The sequence below is a fragment of the Portunus trituberculatus genome, chromosome 41 (genome assembly GCF_017591435.1).
Source record: "Portunus trituberculatus isolate SZX2019 chromosome 41, ASM1759143v1, whole genome shotgun sequence".
NCBI lineage: Eukaryota > Metazoa > Arthropoda > Malacostraca > Decapoda > Portunidae > Portunus > Portunus trituberculatus.
The window spans coordinates 40,468,431-40,489,196 of record NC_059295.1 but is presented as its reverse complement, the minus strand read 5'-3'; the positions used below and the strand labels follow the sequence as shown (position 1 = coordinate 40,489,196).

The following is a 20,766-nucleotide window of genomic DNA, read 5'->3' as shown; positions in this document are numbered from 1 at the left end:
AGTTTCTCTCGCCCCTGTTGATCCAGTCAGTTATTATCTTTAACTATATAATTTGTGCCTGAAAAGCCATGCTTAATATAGGCTAGCATTAGTTTAACTATTTATATTCAAGATATCAAATTTATGCTGAAGATACATAGTTAACTACTGCTACTGCTACGAATAAATAATGTTTCAAATGTTTCTCTCTCTCTCTCTCTCTCTCTCTCTCTCTCTCTCTCTCTCTCTCTCTCTCTCTCTCTCTCTCTCTCTCTCTCTCTCTCTCTCTCTCTCTCTCTCTATATATATATATATATATATATATATATATATATATATATATATATATATATATATATATATATATATATATATATATATATATATATATATATATATATATATATATATATATATATATATATATATATATATATATATATATATATATATATATATATATATATATATATATATATATATATATATATATATATATATATATATATATATATATATATATATATATATATATATATATATATATATATATATATATATATATTTATTTATTTATATATATATATATATATATATATATATATATATATATATATATATATATATATATACACTAGGTAATATTTCAAAGTATATCGGGATGTGCCAGTATTGTTTTAGAGGTTAGAGTCGGCGTGGTAGTAGTGGTGGTGGTGGTGGTCTGCCGTGATCCGTCTGCCCCGGCCTTACATCACCCTGTTGGTGCACACCGGAGTGCTGGGAACCCTGCGATCATACATAACTGACACCCACAAGTGAACATTGAGATGGCGCAGCAGCTTGCTAATCTCTTCACCAGGGTGGGACAGATTGGGTTTGGTGTGGCCGTAGTGGGTGGCGTGGTAAACTCGGCCCTTTACAATGGTGAGTGTGACTTGTGTCATCTTGTCCACTGGTATTGCGTACCGCAACTTAGAAAGACATGGAAATATATAATGAATTCTTCCCTACAGATAGTCATTGGTATTTGTTACTTTTCTAGCTCGTGGTACGTGGCCAATTCGTACCTCTCTCATCTGATAGTTCTCATGATATATGTCTCCGAAATCAAGTATATCGCCATTTGGTAAATCATACCAACAGCACCTTTTCCCTCTCCGCAAGCTTGGGGGCACATGGGGAATCGGAATTTTTTTTTTTTTTTTTTTTGACTCCCATGAAAGTACGAACCTCCTTAGCCTAAACCAGCTGGGGGGCTGCGGTAAATTTTTAGTTTAATACAATATCCCCTGTCTCTACCATTACTCCCCCAACCACTCCAACAAGCTTGGGGGGCTTTTGGGTGGGGGAGACATGTATATGAGTGATAAATGGCTTTTTGAAAAATCTAGGAAAATATCCTTATACATTTGAAGAATTTCCCTAAATATAAGGGTATTTCCTTAAATCTAGGTAAATTTATCTAAATCTAGGAAAGTATCCCTAAATGTTGGGAAATTTTACATAACCTAACCTTGCCCCTCTAGGACACTAACCTAACCCTAACATAAACCTACCCTAGTGTATTCTTGGAGGGGCAGCTGTGCCCCCCCACCCCTCCTCTATGACTTTAACATAAACCTAACCTAGCATTTTCTAGCTGGGGGGGCTGCACCCCTCTGCACTCCCCACATCTAGGACACTAATCTAACCCTAACATAAACTTAACCTACCATATCCTACCTTTTGGGGCTGCTTCCCCTACACCAGTTCTCTTATAGCTTCACACAATATGCCCTCTCTCTACCAATACCCCTCCTCACAATACCTTAACGAAAGGATGAAGGTCCTGGCTGTGAGACATCCTCTTCTCGATTGTCGAAACTAATGTCAATGGTGGCCATGGCTGAATTGTGCACACAGATGTCTCTGTGCACCTGTTTGCCCAGCTGTGCCCCACCTACGAATACATATAGCAAATACCCATTGGTGCAGCTTGTGGTGTTGAGAGGTGGTGACACATCATTGGACAAAAGAACTATAGATACAATAAGAATCCTATTCAGCAGTTACCCACAAACCCCAACTATAAACAAGTGCAAGTCAGTGTAGTGCTCATTTCCGAGTGTGATGGAGCTCCGTGGCTCGCCACAGCTTGCTGGACTTAGAGAAAACTCACTGAACACCGCACATTCCTGGACCTATTGCAGCATTATTATTCATTTGCGGCAGGTAGTGTACTTAATGAAAATGTAGATAGTAAGAACAACAACCTAAGGGTGGCCAAAACCATCTAGAGTTTATTGTATGAAACTGTAATAGAACTAGGGCATCTAGAGTTTATTGTATGAAACTGTAATAGAACTAGGGCTGCTGCCCCAGATCTCCCCCCCTAGAGTCTTTAACGTAACCTATCCTAAACGTTTTCTAGCAGGAGGGGCTCTGCCCTCCTAAACTAAATTAATTGTGGGGCTGCACGCCCCAGACCACCCCTAGGATCTTTATCCTAACCGAACCTGAATGTCCAGCACAGCCATCTTTCTGCACACTTCACGCTGTTTTCTTTAAAATAGAAGTTGAAGAGATCCTTCATTTTACCACATTACCTCAAGCAAAAGTCATGTAGTCCAATATTGCAGTCCTCACACCTGTTTGCTGCCATCACATCAGCCATTGTAATCATGAAGCTGGTTAGCCACCTTGCAGCAGTTAGGTGATGTGAGTGTGCAGGTCCACACGTTTTGCCTTTTAATTGACAGCTCTAACGTGACGTGACAACTTAGCGCCTTGTGATTGGCAAGTGTAATATACTATGTCACAAAAGCTGCATGCTCACCAACACCTGAACACAAAAGCTCTACCATTGTGGACTTAGTTTTTGGGAGGCACCTACTAAACTTTGAGAGCCTGGACAACAAACACAAGTTACTGAAAGAATTGGAGAATGCCAACACTTATTGTCCATGTCACCTCTCTCTCTCTCTCTCTCTCTCTCTCTCTCTCTCTCTCTCTCTCTCTCTCTCTCTCTCTCTCTCTCTCTCTCTCTCTCTCTCTCTCTCTCTCTCTCTCTCCCTGCCATTCTCTATTACTCACCTGGCTTGGTATCCTTCTCAATATGACAAATAGGCATTAAGAGACAGGGCTTAGTTAATGAGGTAGTAGGGAATATCACAAACCTGCTGGCTTGTCAATTCCTGTATATTTATGTCAGCAATATAAGTATGGCAATTTGACTGAACTGAGTTATATGCCATTGTAGGATTTTTGAGGAATTTACATTTGGTCATGAAGCAGAAGGTAAATAAAACATCAGATCCATATATATATATATATATATATATATATATATATATATATATATATATATATATATATATATATATATATATATATATATATATATATATATATGGATAGATAGATGGATATATATATATATATATATATATATATATATATATATATATATATATATATATAGAGAGAGAGAGAGAGAGAGAGAGAGAGAGAGAGAGAGAGAGAGAGAGAGAAATGTGTGTGTGTGTATATATATATATATATATATATATATATATATATATATATATATATATATATATATATATATAGATAGATAGATAGATAGATAGATAGATAGATAGATATCACACTTTCCTGTAATATATTTCATGATCACATTTTTCTTAATTGTAGAAAAGAAGTTATGAATACCTTATACAATTTAAATGTATTTGGTTACAATCCCCTTGCACTTTACATACTACATATTTCCACTTGTAAAAGTTCTCTCTGTCAATTTTCAATTTCACCCAACCATGTGGCTAATGTTTTTCTGGTAAGAAATGTAGTGAATGGAATAACAGTTTATGTTATTTCCATTGCAAATTAATATTTTTCGGGTTACAACTTTTTCAACTCTAACTTGTGCGTATCTCTCATTCCCAATGATCTTAGGGACCTGTGGGAAATTGGGGTTTTTGGGTGGGAGAGCATTAAATTGAGTAATGTGCATTGCAAAAGAGGTTGGAAATCAACAAAATCATATAATGAATACTTTGATGGTGGAGCTGCTGCAAGTGCTACTTTGTTATTGTTGAGTACCATTGCCAACAATTAGCTATGTTTTTAGCTGTATCCACTACATTCAGCAAAAACCCCAGAGGCTCCATCCATCCATGATTTTCTAGGGAAAATCATGTGGTCGTTGCCACTACAAAGTATTTTCAGATTTTTATTTTTTATTTTGTTGATTTCCAACAATTTTTGCAGTGCACATTACTCAATTTACTGCTCCCCCACCTGAAAACCACAATTTCCCACAGGTCCTCAAAGATCATTGAGAATGAGAGGTAGGACTAAGTTGGAGATGAAAGAACAGTCATAACTCAAAAAATATTTGTGATGGAAATTATATATATCATCAATCAATTCCTTACATTTCTCACCAGAAAAGCATTAGTCACATCAGATATTCCATGGTTGAGTGAAACTGCAAATTGGCCATTCTCTCTCTCTCTCTCTCTCTCTCTCTCTCTCTCTCTCTCTCTCTCTCTCTCTCTCTCTCTCTCTCTCTCTCTCTCTCTCTCTCTCTCTCTCTCTGTGCTATTAGGAGGATAATTTTTCTTTTGTATTACAGTAAACCCTCGATATAACAGATCTCGATATACCAGATATGGGATAGAGTTTACCAGAGAACGATATGAATAATTGAGACTGCTGGTTAGCTCTTGCTTTAATAAGTTGGAGGAAGAAGAAATCCTTGTGCAGCGAGGCCACAGGAGCAGGGGAGGCATGCAGTTAGCAAGATCAGAAAAGGAGTTAGCATGAAAATAGCAGAAGATAGCAAGAGGTGTAATATTCCGGCAGTGAGAAAGCGGCTGAAGACGATCAGTCAGAGGAGAGGAGAGGAGAGCCTCACTGTTTTACAGTCTTAAAAAGTATTTTGATGCATTAAGAAATTCCTCAAACTCGTTTGTATATTAGTCCAATTTTGTGATGGAGTTTGGGGCATTGGCCATCCCTTGCTAATGACTTACAGGAAGCAGAAATGTGATAACATTATTATTGATTTTGGTCTTGTCTTTCATTATGTGATATAAAAAGTAATTATTTAATCTTTCTTTTTCAGTGGATGCTGGTCATCGAGCAGTCATTTTTGACAGATTTGTGGGAGTGAAGCAGGTTGTGGTAGGTGAAGGCACACACTTCTTCATTCCTTGGGTCCAGAAGCCAATCATGTTTGATATTAAAACTCGTCCCAGAAATGTCCCTGTCGTTACTGGTAGTAAGGGTGAGTGTTCTAGAATACTTGGACAAAGTTCTTTTTGTCTAATTTAATCTTGAAATTTACTCTGATATTTGTAGTGACAGAAGTCAATGCTAGCTCAAAACCATTTGAGCCTTAGTGATCATCATGACTTGATCAGCAAATTGAGGACCTTCTGTTTCCCTGAGTGTCCTAAATCACAGGATCCTTGTTACAGTTCTCATAACAGTTGATGTCTCCTTCAGATAAGTTCTTCCCAGGCAGGAGACCTATTCCTTTTTAAAAAGCTAAATATGGAAGAGGAATTATCTACAAATGTGACACTTGTCACATTAGTACCACATGAAAACCTAATATTGAAATGAAATTGTCTTTCAGATCTTCAAACAGTCAACATCACACTAAGAGTTTTATTCCGACCTATTGGTGACCAGCTGCCCCGCATTTATACTACTCTGGGTATTGACTATGAAGATCGTGTCCTGCCTTCCATTACAAATGAAGTTCTGAAAGCAGTTGTGGTAAGTAAATAGCATGTTTGTTGATCTAACAATATATTTTTACTCATTCATTTGGTACATAAAGGTAGCTTTGGGTAGATTTTATTTTTAAACTCGTTATATTATTCATCTATTATTCATAATTCTTATCTGAATAAATAGGTATCCACATTGATAAAGCTATGTTACTGAGTCACAAATGAATGTCCCACAAATAGAAGATTACATCCATTGGTCAGCACCATTCATCCACCTCTGTTTTGGTTGATTACACTTTCCTGTTACACCGTGCTGCTGTAGCATATTTATACTACATTCTGTTTCAAGTTTGCACCAATATATCTTCTATTTGTGTTCATCATCCTCATTTATCCATTCATAGAATTATAAAGGAACCGTTTAGTTGTCACTCAAACTTCTCACTCCTGTTTCTATAGCAAAACTCTGTAATGTACTCTCCTTCCTTCTTCACACACATATCTACATCTCTATAAAAAAACCTCTCCTGCAATACCATAAATCCTACAAATGTTCTGAAGGGCTTCTCGTCTAATCACTGCATACAGCCTCTGATTGTTTCCTAAGTATCTTTGTATAATAATTTTAATCGTAAGTGTGATCTACCCAACTTTTTCTTGTTCTGAGCTGCTGCTGCCTCCTCCTCCTCCTCCTCCTCCTCCTCCTCCTCCTCCTCCTCCTCCTCCTCCTCCTCCTCCTCCTCCTCCTCCTCCTCCTCCTCCTCTCTCTCTCTCTCTCTCTCTCTCTCTCTCTCTCTCTCTCTCTCTCTCTCTCTCTCTCTCTCTCTCTCTCTCTCTCTCTCTCTCTCTCTCTCTCTCTCTCTCTCTCTCTCTCTCTCTCTCTCTCTCTCTCTCTCTCTCTCTCTCTCTCTCTCTCTCTCTCTCTCTCAGAGATAAGGGACATAGTCATAATACTTCACTCACTTTCATCATATTTGCTTTATTCTTTCTCTTTCATTCTTACTCTTGTATCATTCCTTTTCATTTACAATCATTCTCAATCTATATTTAGCAATCGTCAGAATTACTCTTCCTTTCACACACACACACACACACACACACACACACACACACACACACACACACACACACACACACACACACACACACACACACACACCACGTAGTGTAGTGGTTAGCACGCTCGACTTACAATCGAGAGGCCCGGGTTCGAGTCCTAGTAAGCAGCGAGGCAAATGAGTAAGCCTCTTAATGTGTGGCCCCTGTTCACCTAGCAGTAAATAGGTAAGGGATGTAACTCAAGGGGTTGTGGCCTCGCTTTCCCAGTGTGTGTTGTGTGTTGATGTGGTCTCAGTCCTACCCGAAGATCGGTCTATGAGCTCTGAGCTCGCTCCGTAATGGGGAAGACTGGCTGGGTGACCAGCAGGCAACCGAGGTGAATTACACACACACACACACACACACACACACACACACACACACACACACACACACACACACACACACACACACACAGAGAGAGAGAGAGAGAGAGAAATTAATAAAGGGATTGAAGGGGAAAACAGGGAGAATGGTTGGGATGGGGAACAGAGAGAGAGAGAGGATGGTAAGAATTTAGGATTAAGTGAAACTGGAGGTCATAGGTAGCATAAGTTTCAAAAGTAGTTAAGTATTAAAGTTTTGAGAATATCAAATCTTTTCATCATTAAGCCATTCATCCTTGTCATTTTATTTTGTCATTTCCAGGCCAGGTATGATGCTGGGGAACTCATCACCCAGCGTGAAAAGGTGTCACGTAATGTCTCTGAGCAACTCACTGAGCGTTCAGCTCAGTTTGGAATAATCTTGGATGATATTTCCATTGTAAGTATGTGAATTTTTTGCAAATGAATTGGAAATATTTAAAATTTTTACAATACAAGTGATCTTGTTATAAAAAATTGTCTATCATATTAGGGACAGTTACATACCTATACATGGATGTATGTATGTATCAGTGAATACAAGACATGAAGAAAGAGGGAGGAGATGAGGGAGCTATGGAATAAGTAACTGCGACACCGCATAAGTATCATTTCCCCTCGTTCCGTGTTTTTCCACATTGCCTCCATATAGGATTAGTATTATTGTTAGGTATTAAGTTGGGTTCTTTATTGTTGTATTTATTTATGTGTTATATGTATATGTGTATGTCAGTTTCATGTGTTTCATGTTATATCTATATGTGTATGTCAGTTTCATTGTTATTGGGATATTAAATAGCTTCTTAAGTGCCCCCTTTGCATATCCTCACCAGTTGAACCTGCAGTGTTTTATTTTATTGTTATTGTTCACCGGCTCCCCGATGCCAATCTTACTCGTTTAACCGGTGTCCAACATTGGTTGTCGCCTGTAATGCAGTATGTCTCAATAGCATGTTACACCTGCATTAGTGGTCAACCAGACTTCTTTCCCTTAATTAACTTTGTCTACACTGTTAGGAAGAACATTCTTTCTCTCTTCATAAGAGTGCTTATACAATGATTTCAGTTTGGTCTTTTGTTTGTTTTGGTGCGAGCAGTTATAACACAGGGTGCCTCAAGTATGATGAAATGTTTGTTCTGTCATTGGCTAAAGCTGCCTCTTATGTGTATGATGTGCCTGCCTTCATCCTCTCCCCCTCCACACCCTTTCCCTGTCTCTTGTCCCAATCCCTATGCTTCTCATACCTCCTCTTCAGTATAGCATACCTTAAAAGAGGGGAAAAAAAATGTCCATTTTGTATAATAAAGATATGATTGTATTTGTTTTACTGATTGGTTGAATTTTACAGTGAATCTCAAATGTTCTAATATTTGATGGATATTTCAGACCCACTTGACCTTTGGCAAAGAATTTACTCAGGCTGTTGAATTGAAACAAGTGGCACAACAGGAAGCAGAAAGAGCAAAGTTCCTTGTGGATAAGGTCAGTGTACATAAAGACTTAAAGGGAGTATTTTCTCTTCATTGTCATTGTTTGTTGGTTGGTTTTCTATGATGTCATAAATGTAACTGTTTACAGGATAAAATAGTGTTGCTTGTATCACCTGTCTCTCAGTGGGTACAAAATTATTTTATACATTTTACTTTTAAGCATGTAAGCAATTTTACTTTAAGAAAGCATTCATTATACTTATTTACATATCTTTATTGATTCTTTTGCTAATTTTAAGAAGAGGAAAAACTAGAGATTTTTGTTTTTGTTTTTAGGCTGAACAAGAGAAGAAAGCAGCCATTATCAGTGCTGATGGTGATGCTTCAGCTGCCACATTACTGGCCAAGGCATTTGGTGAGGCAGGAGAGGGTCTGGTTGAACTCAGGAGGATTGAAGCATCAGAAGACATTGCTTACAAGTAAGTTTTAAAGTTTGAGTATATGAATGATAACAACTGATATATCACTAAAATCTAGTTTTCAACATGTAGCCTTGGGGGCCATATCTGTATGAAAAGAAGGGTCCTTCATTGATCCTCTTCTGTGGAGAACAATTTGGTGATGTGTATGGAGAAGGCTCCACCTTACATTGTAATGGACAGACTTTTGTTTGATTAAAATTGATGCATAAATGGCTGAGGTAATGTCTTTCAAAAGTGAAAGAAATATGTTTTGAGGTGCATTCTCTTAAAGTTTTGATTACTTTTAAGACATGCTTTCCTGGTCTATAGGACCAGTCTTTATATGATTAGATATTTTTTTCTATCTATATCAACTGAGTGCAGATTTTAGATATGATCATTTTTTTTTTCTTCTTCTTCTTCTTCCTTAGGCTTTTTGTCCCTTTTCTTTGTTTTATATTTCAAATGAGAGAGTAAGAATAGTCTTGGCTATTCATTCCGGTCTTCTTTTAATTCAGAATCCTTATGGTGGAAAGACAATGCAGGTATCATTCATTGCTTCACAAACAGTTGTGGGATTAAGGATTCCTTTTTTCCTGTCCCTGTTCAAATTATTTTTTATCTATCCATCTCCATCCTCTCATCTTCTTTCACCCTTCCTACATGTCCTTGCCATATGTACTCTCCTTTTCTGGTTACATTCCTTCCTCCTCCTGTTCCTTTCCTCTCCTCTTTTCACCTTGTCTCAAACCATCCTTCTTGTCACCTTCCACTTGTGTGTCAGAGTGATTCCTCTCTCTCCCCTTCACTTATTCTGTTATTCTTCATTGTTTCTTGCTATTTCTCACTTTCATGTAATTTTGTTTTCATTCTCAGTCTCATTCTATTTAACAATCCTCAGGATCGTTCTTACTCTCAGAGAGAGAGAGAGAGAGAGAGAGAAATTATTCCCATTTTTGTCCACTGTTTAAGGGTAATGGTAATAGTTTTTGAGTGGAAATGGAAGTGTTTGGCCTTAGTAAAGTAAGGATGTTTGCTGTGGAAGGATGTGAAGTGTGAAGTGGTTATAAAAGAAAGAGGTAAGGTTAGTTTAAAAATTTGAAGGCAGTTTTATAGAAACATAAGGAGATAGATGGGAAATAACTGCAAGAACTATAAAGAGGAGAACTGTGGTCATTTTATATAAAGAAATTTAAGGAATAGTATTCACCCAATGGTAATATTAACACGTTACTTGCAATATGACCCACCCGTGGGTCGCCAGCGTTTGGCCAATGTTGCGATGTGACCCACCAGTAGGTCGTACAGCAGTTTTCATAGATATCACATTTCTGTCTTACTATTAACAGAAATTGGATTATATAATAAAATTGCAATAAACAGTATGCATAGGAGGGCATAGTAAACACTTATTGATAAGTAACATGAAGTTTATTTCATTTTTAGAATTATAAAAAAAAAAAAAATGAAAAAATAGGGGTGTGGAGTCGGATTTTCAAAAGTCCGACTCCGACTCCAGTAAATTTAAATGTTGCAACTCCGACTTTGACTCCGAGTCCAGGAAATTTGAAGGTTGCGACTCCGACTCCGTTTTTTTTTTTTTTTTTTTTTTTTTTACAATACAATGATATAGTCTATTTCTTTTTACATGAGGGATGGTGGCTAAAGGAAAAGAATAAGCAAAAAGCCCACTAGTTGCCACACCCAAAAAAGACGAAAGTTAAGAGAATCAATACTTACATATTTTCGAGTCAATCCATAATAAGTGTACTTGACGATTATACAATTATCATAAATTAATAAAAATTATCTTTATATGTAGTGCTTGATTGGACACATCCTCCACAAAGTCAATTTCTCTCAATTTGTAGGAATCTCCAATCTCCATGAAGTGGAATCTTTACTCGAAAATTTATCACGTAAAGGAGTCGGAGTCGCTCATATTTTTACCGACTCCGACTCCGGCCAAAAGTAGCCGACTCCTCGACTCCGACTCCACACCCCTGTTTATCATACTATTTTCCTAATACATGAGGAGAGCATAAATTCTCTTTATTAAATTAAAAATCATCCTGTTTTCATATTTTTTTCTAATAAATGTAATAAAACCCTTCAGAACATAAAACATTTCTATGACAAATAATTGAAACAGATTGGACTTTCCTTGACAAGCTTTAGTAATTTTCATTATTGATCTTTTCATAATTTTCCTATCAATTGGACAAACTTTAGCAAAAGGAACCATTGATGATCCTCAAAAACTTCATATCTTATAAACATAAGTAATGAAACAAGAAAGAAATTTACTGAAAAAATACCTGCTACATGTTTCCATTATTTACTTTGAATGTTTTTTTAAAAGCATGACAGACATAGGCAAGGCTTGCCATCACACAAGCTGCAGAAAGTAGATACTTCTTTTGCTCTTTTTGATGCTACTTTAATTCCTTCGTTTGTGGATATTATTTAATAACACCCTGCACATCTCTTCGAGATTCTCTCTTTGATCCTTCAGCTTCTGATAGGAAATGCTATCTTCCCTTTCTTCTGTTGAACTAGGTCCACCATAAAATTGTTTAGGATGCATTTTCTAAGTCTGCAAAACAGACAAAGATATTTAAACAAATTGTTAGTAATGGAAAGTACAGTAAGCCCCCACATTTAGCGATCCTATTAGTCTGCCGAAACCATTGCTAAATTGGAATTTCGCCAAATCTGAATACTGCTTTAAATAGGGAAAAATACCAATCAGTCTTTCGTCTGCCCAAAGTCCCCATTTCGAGTCCCCATTTACAGCTGCAACATTGCCATGAATGGCAAACATCCAAAATGCAGTAATACCAAAGTTTTGAATCTGTAAATAAATAAATAGAGCAAGAAGTAGGCCTACAAAACTTCATGGGCTTTGAAAAGCGCGAGGAACTAGTGACACGTCGGGTGTACTGTATGGTCCGGGTTGGGAGCTGAGTGGTACCAAGCTGGGCCGTTTTCTTCGCTCTCTCTCTCTCTCTCTCTCTCTCTCTCTCTCTCTCTCTCTCTCTCTCTCTCTCTCTCTCTCTCTCTCTCTCTCTCTCTCTCTCTCTCTCTCTCTATATATATATATATATATATATATATATATATATATATATATATATATATTTTTTTTTTATATATATATATATATATATATATATATATATATATATATATATATATATATATATATATATATATATATATATATATATATGTGTGTGTGTGTGTGTGTGTGTGTGCATGTTTCATGCGTATCCTACATGATATGAGTCTTCTGTACAGATGTTTTGTACATATATATGTATGATAGAACTTTATCTGTGTGTGTGTGTGTGTGTGTGTGTGTGTGTATTTACCTAGTTGTATTTACCTAGTTGTAGTTTTACAGGGCCTGGGCTTTATGCTCGTGTGGTCCCGTCTCCATATCTACACTTATCCAATTTTTCTTTAAAACTATGTATACTCTTTGCTGACACCACTTGCTCACTCAAACTGTTCCAAGTCTCAACACATCTTTGCGGAAACTAAATTTTTAACATCTCTCAGACATCGTCCCTTCCTTAGTTTCTTACTATGCGATCTTGTGCTTCTAAAGTCATATTCTTCTCTCAGGATCAGTTTCTCATTATCCACTTGATCCATTCCGTTAATCAATTTATAAACTTGTATCAGATCCCTCTCTCTTCTCTGCTCCAAGGTTGGTAGATCCATTGCCTTTAGTCTCTCCTCATATGCCATCCCTTTAAATTCTGGAACCATTCTTGTAGCCATTTTTGTAGTCTCTCTAATTTTCTTATGTGTTTCTTTTATGGGAGTCCACACAACTCCTGCATATTCCAATCTAGGTCTTATTTTAGTACTTATCAATTTCTTCATCATTTCCTTGTCCATATAGTGAAATGCTACTCCAATATTCCTTAGCAAATTATACGTCTCTCTGAAAATTCTATCAATATGGCTAACCGGTTGATTATTTTCTTCCATTGTCACTCCCAAGTCCTTTTCCTTTTTTACTTTTTCTAGTTCTACTCCATCTCCCATCTTATAGATTCCCACTGGTCGTCTTTCACTTTTCCCATTTCCATGACATGGCTTTTGTCCACATTGAATTCCATCTCCCATTTTTTGCTCCATTTCCAGATCTTGTTTAAGTCTTCCTGTAGTATTTCACAATCCTCTTTTTGTTTAATGACTCTGCACAGTTTCGCATCGTCCGCAAACAGATTTATGTAGCTGTTCACTCCCTCTGGCATGTCATTTATATATACGAGAAAAAGTATTGGTGCCAATACTGACCCCTGTGGCACTCCGCTGTCTACTGTTCTCCACTTGGACTTCATATCTTTAACTATCGTCCTTATTTCTCTCCCCCTTAAGTAATTCTTCATCCATCTCAATGTGCTTCCTTTTAAGCCACCCTTCTCCTCTAACTTCCATAGTAATCTTTCATGTGGCACTTTATCAAAAGCCTTTTTTAGATCTAAATAAATACAGTCAACCCATCCTCTCTCTCTTGTACTTTATCAACTATTCTAGAGTAGAAACTCAATAAATTTGTCACACATGACCGACCTTTTCTAAAACCAAATTGGCTATTTGATAATATTTTGTTGTCTTCAAGAAACTCAATCCATTGCTTCTTTATTACTTTTTCACACATCTTGCATATTACACTAGTTAGTGATACCGGTCTGTAATTCAAAGGTTCTTCCTTCCTTCCGCTCTTATATATGGGAACCACCTCAGCTCTTTTCCACTCCGCTGGCACTGTTCCATTTTCTATTGACCATTTTATGATGTTGTATATTGGACTTGCTAGTTCTTCCCTACATTCTTTCAGTATTCTGCCTGAGACTTCATCCGTCCCGTGTGTATGTGTGTGTGTGTGTGTGTGTGTGTGTGTGTGTGTCACGAATCCTCTGTACGGGTGTTCTGTACGTATTGGGAATGTTTGATTGAGCTTTGTGTGTGTGTGTGCGTGTGTACGAGACACGAATTCACTGTGCAGATGTTTTGTACGTATTGTGTATGATAGAGCTGTGTGTGTGTTTCTGTATGTCCTCCATGACACAAGTCCTCTGTATAATACCACAGCTCAAAATGCTACTAGGATTGTTGCCCCTATGCCGTAAGAAGCTGATATAATAACAATAATCTCTTGATTGAGATAGAAGTAATAAACTATAGCATAATTTGGTCTCCCCTATAAAGTTTTCTACATTTTCTATGATACTCAAGGCTGGATTCTACCCGACGAGTCAAGAGGAGTTGCCAGGTGTCTCCTACTTTTCCGTAAAAACTCAAGTGAGGCCCTTGTTATAGTATCTGGAGCCCTCATGATGGCAACACTAAGTGGGGAGGAGTCACAAGAGCAGATCTGAAGGGAAATGCGCCATGAAAATTCAAAACATTCCCCGCGAAAATTCATGATTACATAAGCGATCGCTGCGTCACAGTACTTGAGAGGCTTGATTATATAAACGATTGCCACAGTTTAAGGGTTAACACACACAATAGCTCAAGTGTCGAGCAGGAATGCCAAAGGCACTGTGGGGCTGAGGTCACGGCCAAACAGACAAGCGATTGGCTCAGAGCGAGAGGGAGGCAGGACAATTGGCTCAGAGCGAGCAGGAGGCGGGACAGTGTAGCGCGGTACATTCACTTAATATGAGAGAAAATCGCTAAACTTGAGGGCTTGGCCTTTTTCCAGATAGTCACTAAATGAGGGTTTTGCTAAGCTGGATTTCGCTTAATTCAGGGGCTTACTGTATACGTATAGAGATGCTGTGAAAATAAAAAAATTTTGTCCACCAGTGGGTCGCATCGCAGTAATATCAAATCGTTTGCCCACCGGTGGGCAAACGATTTGAGGTTGCCAGTGTGTTCATGTGTGCTCCCAGACTTCACTCACCTCCTCTCACTTCGCTGGCAGGAGCCACACTGACGTGACAACGATATATTTCAATCGCAGTGAGGGAGAGTTTGCCGCGGTGCCAGCCGCAAGTAACGTGTTAAGATCTGAGAAGTGGAGTAGGGCAATCAAGGGTGATTGTTGCAGCAGTGAATTTTCTAGAAAGGACATGAAGAGTCACTGTGGAGAGCAATGAAAGTGTTTTTGAGAGATGTGATATGAGCACTTGTGCTAATGGAATGAAGCAGTAGAATGAACAAAAAGAAACACATTGTTGTAAGTTAGATTCTTTGAAAGGATGAAGAATGAAGATTATGTGAATGAAGTGTATACCAGCAAAAATTAAGGCAATAAGATAGAAAGGTCACTTGATGAGAGGATATACTAAAAGATATTTAAGAGATGTTAAAGGCAGAGCACTTACACAACCAAAAAGGCAAACACTTGGATGGGAGAGATGTAGGCTCTTGTGCCTTGGTCATAACACTCTGGGAAATGGGAGTAGGACGTCAGATATAGGTGGATAGATAGACATTTTATAGGAATCATATCAGTTGCCACCAAACCTCCCTTTCTCACACACACACACACACACACACACACACACACACACACACACACACACACACACACACACACACACACACACTGGGTTACATTCACTTAAGTACATTCCCAAACCTAGATTTTGCATTGACATGTTCCCATGGACCTAACTTGTACCCACGCTACAAGTGACACCACAGTATTCCTACCATTGTCTTTCTGCCCAAAGTCTTCATCTCACCTAAGGGTTTGCCAGTGTAGGCAACAGGTGCTGACCTCTACCAAGAATTACATCATACAAACAAGTGAAAGCATGCACAGAGGAAGCAGATTCAAGCAAGTAGACACTAGCAGCTTGCACCAATTCATTGTCCTCTCTGGTGGGATCATTCTTTGTTGTTTAATACGTGCTGGTAGACGCTACTGAATGGAAAGTTAGATGAATATTGAGCTTTTGATTACCAAAGTATGTGAGAAACAACCAATATAGAATAAATGGAATAAGCACACTGCTAACAGCAATGTTGTAGATAGGCTGTGGGCTATGATGAGTTGTGGAAGGTGAAGGAAATATGGGCTGTTCCCTTCATTACTTTCCACAGTATTATTATCATTGTCATTAGTGTGTTTGTTTATTTACCTTGTTGTTTTGTACAGGGTCTGAGCCAAAGGTCATTTGTCCTGTTCCCTTTTATATATATATATATATATATATATATATATATATATATATATATATATATATATATATATATATATATATATATATATATATATATACCATGTGGGCTTTTCATGGGAATTTATGGACTAAAGGGAATACTGTTTAGGGTACCTCCTATCTCAAAGCCCACCCGCTAGGAAACCATTGCCCCAAATGAGGTAGCCCAGCCTACACTGGGACCGTGGACAGGATTCGAACCCATGCGCTTGGAGACCCCTCAGACCTCAAAGCGCACATGGTTCCACTGTACCACAGCAGTTATCTCATTTCTTTTCAGATTTGCTCACTTTAATAGCTCTAACCACATCATTTAAATTGTTAAACAGATCAGTGCTCCTATATGGGAAATTACATTTCCTGATATCATTGAAACATTTATTCTTGTTAATTTCTTTTTGTATATCCTCTTGTACATTTTGTTCCCTCATCCACATGCATCTCAAAAATTTGTCTAGCTACTTTTTCTATATGCTTTTTATCAAGTCACCCTTTTCTGTTCTCTCTTCCAATGTCATTAATCTCATTTCTTCCCATTACCTTTTTATTTTATTTATTTATTTATTTTTTATTTTATTTATTTATTTTTTTTATTTATTTATTTATTTTATTTTTTATTTATTTATTTATTTTATTTTTTTTTTTTTTTTTTTATTTATTTTTTTTTTTTTAGATGGAGGTGTTACTGCCTTACACCAAAGATGTGTGTGGGGTGGTGATGTGGTCCCTAATATGGGTACCACTATAAATCCAGAGTTTTTCGGAACTAGGGATTGATGCCATGCTTTGCATCTAGATAAAGGGACGTACATGTACGTACATGTGTAGGGGTCGTGACGCATAGTGAGTTATGAACCTGATACTTGAGTAATATAAGGGATGGCTAACTGCTTTTCCTCAATAATTACAGTACTGAATAACTGCAGGGGGAAATTTTTTGCAGTTTGAAATTAGGCTGTACTTTTTGGGTGGTATTGTTTGTTGGCGGACAAAGGTTTAGTTCCCATACACAACAGCAAGTTTTGAAAGAGTATTCCAGACCTGATGCTTGTACGAATACATGTATTGTCCAGGGAAGCGGCAGTTTACCAATGTAAAAGATTGGAATGCTTTGCATTCCAATCTTTTATAATAATAATAATAATAATAATAATAATAATAATAATAATAATAATAATAATAATAATAATAATAACAATAAAACAAAACTCAAAAGCGCCACATAACAAAAATTAACGCCAACTTTTTTTTTTCACTCTCTCCCCCGGTGTAGTGTAGTGGAGTTTCCCCGATCCGGTTTCCAGCCTTGCTCTCGTCTAGATGCATGAGCAGCGCAGGTTTGGCTGCGATACTATTAGGTGATCCGTTTCCGCGCCACCCGCCAAACAGGTCTCCCTTCCTGACACTCATACACTCCCTCGTCCCCAGCAACTCACCACCTCTTGTTGTATCGTACTCTGAAAAGTCTCTGATACCTCGCTACGTCACACCAGACTCAAACCGTTAGCACAAACGGCAATAAACACGGGGGCTACGTGCCATATCCACATTTATCATTGCAGTATTCGCATATACATTATATAACATTTCTTTCACTTTTTTAGATGCCCATGTCACTAATACTTTGCCCTATTCATCATCAAACATTATTCATGATGTACAAATATGTCAAAAAAAACTCAAATATCCACGTTTTGGTCTGTAACATCAAGATCAAGATCAAGACACTTGTGACGTCACGGCTCTTGTGCCTTTTCGATTAAATGCCACTCTTTTTGCCGAAAACAATGCTGGTCAGTATATTTTTCATGGTTTCTTTCAATTTTGAGGCCATTCTAAGGTATTCCATGCGGTACAACCTCGACAGAGTGACTGCATCATAGATAATTAGACGTCCCGCATCATTACCAGGCAAATCTGTACTAAACTATTCTGTTGTGTTCCATCAAAGCTTTAATCGTGTAGTGCCACCTTGCGGTGGGTTCCGGGAACATTGCATCAATTTGCCTGTGCTGCTAATGGTTGGAAGCTGAACAGCACTTCCCATACTCTTCAAGTAGACCTACAAGCACTATAGGCCTTAACATTAGAAAAAAAAATCTCTCTAATATCCTTGTATTCTTTTTCGTATGTGCTGACCTTATAACTGCAGCTTTTTTTTTTATTTATTTATTTATTTTATTTATTTATTTTTTTTTTTTTTATATCATCATATCCATGTCCATGTATATAGAAGTCATTGTAGTGTTACTTATCATAATATATGTATTCAAAACTTCCCCTTACCTTATACATTTCTCTGGTGACACTGTGTCCTGAAAAATCACCCACAAAGCCTTTTTCTTTATTACTTTTCATTATCTGTGTGTGGGTATGTGAATGGAGTCCTCTGTTTGAGATTTAACAGCTGGAGCTATATATAAAGAAAGATGTTTTATAGAAATAAGCAGAGGTCAGAATTTATTACTTTATGGACACCTTATCATGTTGGCTACCAACTTGGGGTAGCACTGGAAACCAGCATTCTGACTAGTACAGTGATAACACATTGGCCTGGCAGTACTAAGGTTGGCAGATTGAGTCTCATTCGGGCTCATGAATTTAAGCTGTTTACTGGGAGGTTACTGCTGTGGTTGGAGTGCCACAGTGGTGAGTTGGGTTCACATGGCTGAGGTTCTGGAGAGCCATGATGGATATCGGAACTAAAACCAACGAAATTTTACTTTAACTTTAACCTGCTTTCTCTGTGCATGCACCTTAAGCTCATGCTCACTTTGGACATACCTTGTGTTGTGCCTTGCTGCCTTATCGTGTGATTATTCTACCTTGAAAATACCTTTGAAGCAAGTGATAAGTGCTAGTGCAAGTGGTGGGAATTAAAAAAGTGTGATAAGCATTAAGATAAAGTTGGAAATCATTGCAATGTAAATATTAGAGGAAATTTAAAAGAAATAGCCCCAGAATTGTTCATTAATTTTGCATTGATATTAATTGAAAATGAAGATTGAACTGCTGCCCAAATCAGGTTGTAACCTGCATCATAGAGCAGATTAAGGATGTAATCCAAGATAGGTGTACTGTTATATTTAATCATTCCTGAACATTTTGTATTAACTATGAAAACATAACAGTCCACATAAATCTCTTTATTAGTTGATGGTCTATATAACTTTTGTTAGAGCTCTAGTTTAGTAAACTTTCTTCTAGATTTTATTATCATGGCTTCTTTTATATAGAAATAACATCATTTTTGTTTTTAAGAAAAATGTTGATGTAATTTTCTTTCCATAGGTTGGCAAAGAACCGCAATGTGGTCTATCTCCCCAACAACCAGAGTACCCTCCTTTCCCTGCCTCAGTAAAAAGAAAAAAAAAAGAAACTTCAAGCTGCAGCAATTGAATAGAGTGGAAGCCAGGAGACTAAAGCTGTGTCCATGTAAAATTCATGGATTTGAGGAAAGAGAAGTATGTAGTTAATGATTGACTTAGCTTTGTGTTCTTTGAAGTATAGCAATCTTGATCTAATTTAACTTTTCTTGAAGTCATGTACTGAAACTTCATTCCACAGCATTTTAATTTTTTTATTTTTTTTTCATTGTTTGAACTTTGTTGCACTATAATATAGAACTAGTTCACAAATTTTGTTAAGTCATGAATTTACATTTCAAAGTAGGTTGACAAGTAAAACATTCTTGTCATGTATAAAGGAAGTTGTTAATTATATCTGCAATTGTGGGTTTTGTAAAGAAATTATATGAGAGTGTATTTTTATTATCCAGTATTCCATTATTAATTTCTGTGTCATATGGTTATCATTCAAATTTATCTTTGGATAAATATGTATTATATTGTAATTGATGAGTGAAGAATATTTAGAAATAAAAAGTTCTAAATCATTTTCATCAGCTGTTACCAAATCGTGTGCATTTTCTGAGACATTATTTGCTCATGTTCCTAAACATTATGTATATGCCAGGTTGGCTATCCCACAAGGGCTGACTCACACAAAGCATCTCATACATTCACTGTCAGTTCCTGGCAGAAATAGACAGTCTTAAAGAACCACTGTATTACATTCCAGGAGTTCAGGCACAGCTGGTTACATACATCCACAGCAAGGCCTAACAGCATACCCATACCTGTCTCTTCATGATGAAATTATTTTCTCTTGCACCAAATCAAATCCCAAGACCACAGCAGATGCAGTAATTCAAATTGGGTCCATATGCCAATTGGCACTACAAAGTGCACCCATATCCCTTCCCAGAAACAACAGGACTGAGTCATTTTCATTCTGTCATCATTGTCACTCCTCATTCACCTCAAACAAAATTACTCGCTTGTTGCAGTCATTCCTTTCTTATTCGGTGCTTTTTTTCATAGTTCATTCATAAAATACCTGACTTCCTTTTTAACTTTTTGTCCTGCACATCTGTGCATATTTTCTTTTTCTTTCTTTTCTTTCTTTTGTTCTTTTTAGCATCCACAAAACATCATTACACACAGTGATATGC

At 37.2% G+C, this 20,766-nt stretch overlaps 1 protein-coding gene across 1 annotated transcript; it reads left to right on the top strand.

The window, feature by feature from the left end:
- The first annotated feature begins 661 nt into the window (after positions 1-661).
- Positions 662-20,012, top strand: LOC123516924 (prohibitin-like). The gene is made up of 7 exons (XM_045276694.1): positions 662-903; positions 5,087-5,248; positions 5,603-5,745; positions 7,449-7,565; positions 8,553-8,648; positions 8,933-9,075; positions 19,545-20,012. Exons 1-7 carry the CDS (start codon positions 807-809, stop codon positions 19,612-19,614), a joined length of 828 nt encoding a protein of 275 aa, XP_045132629.1. The 5' UTR covers positions 662-806; the 3' UTR covers positions 19,615-20,012.
- Positions 20,013-20,766: the final 754 nt, after the last annotated feature.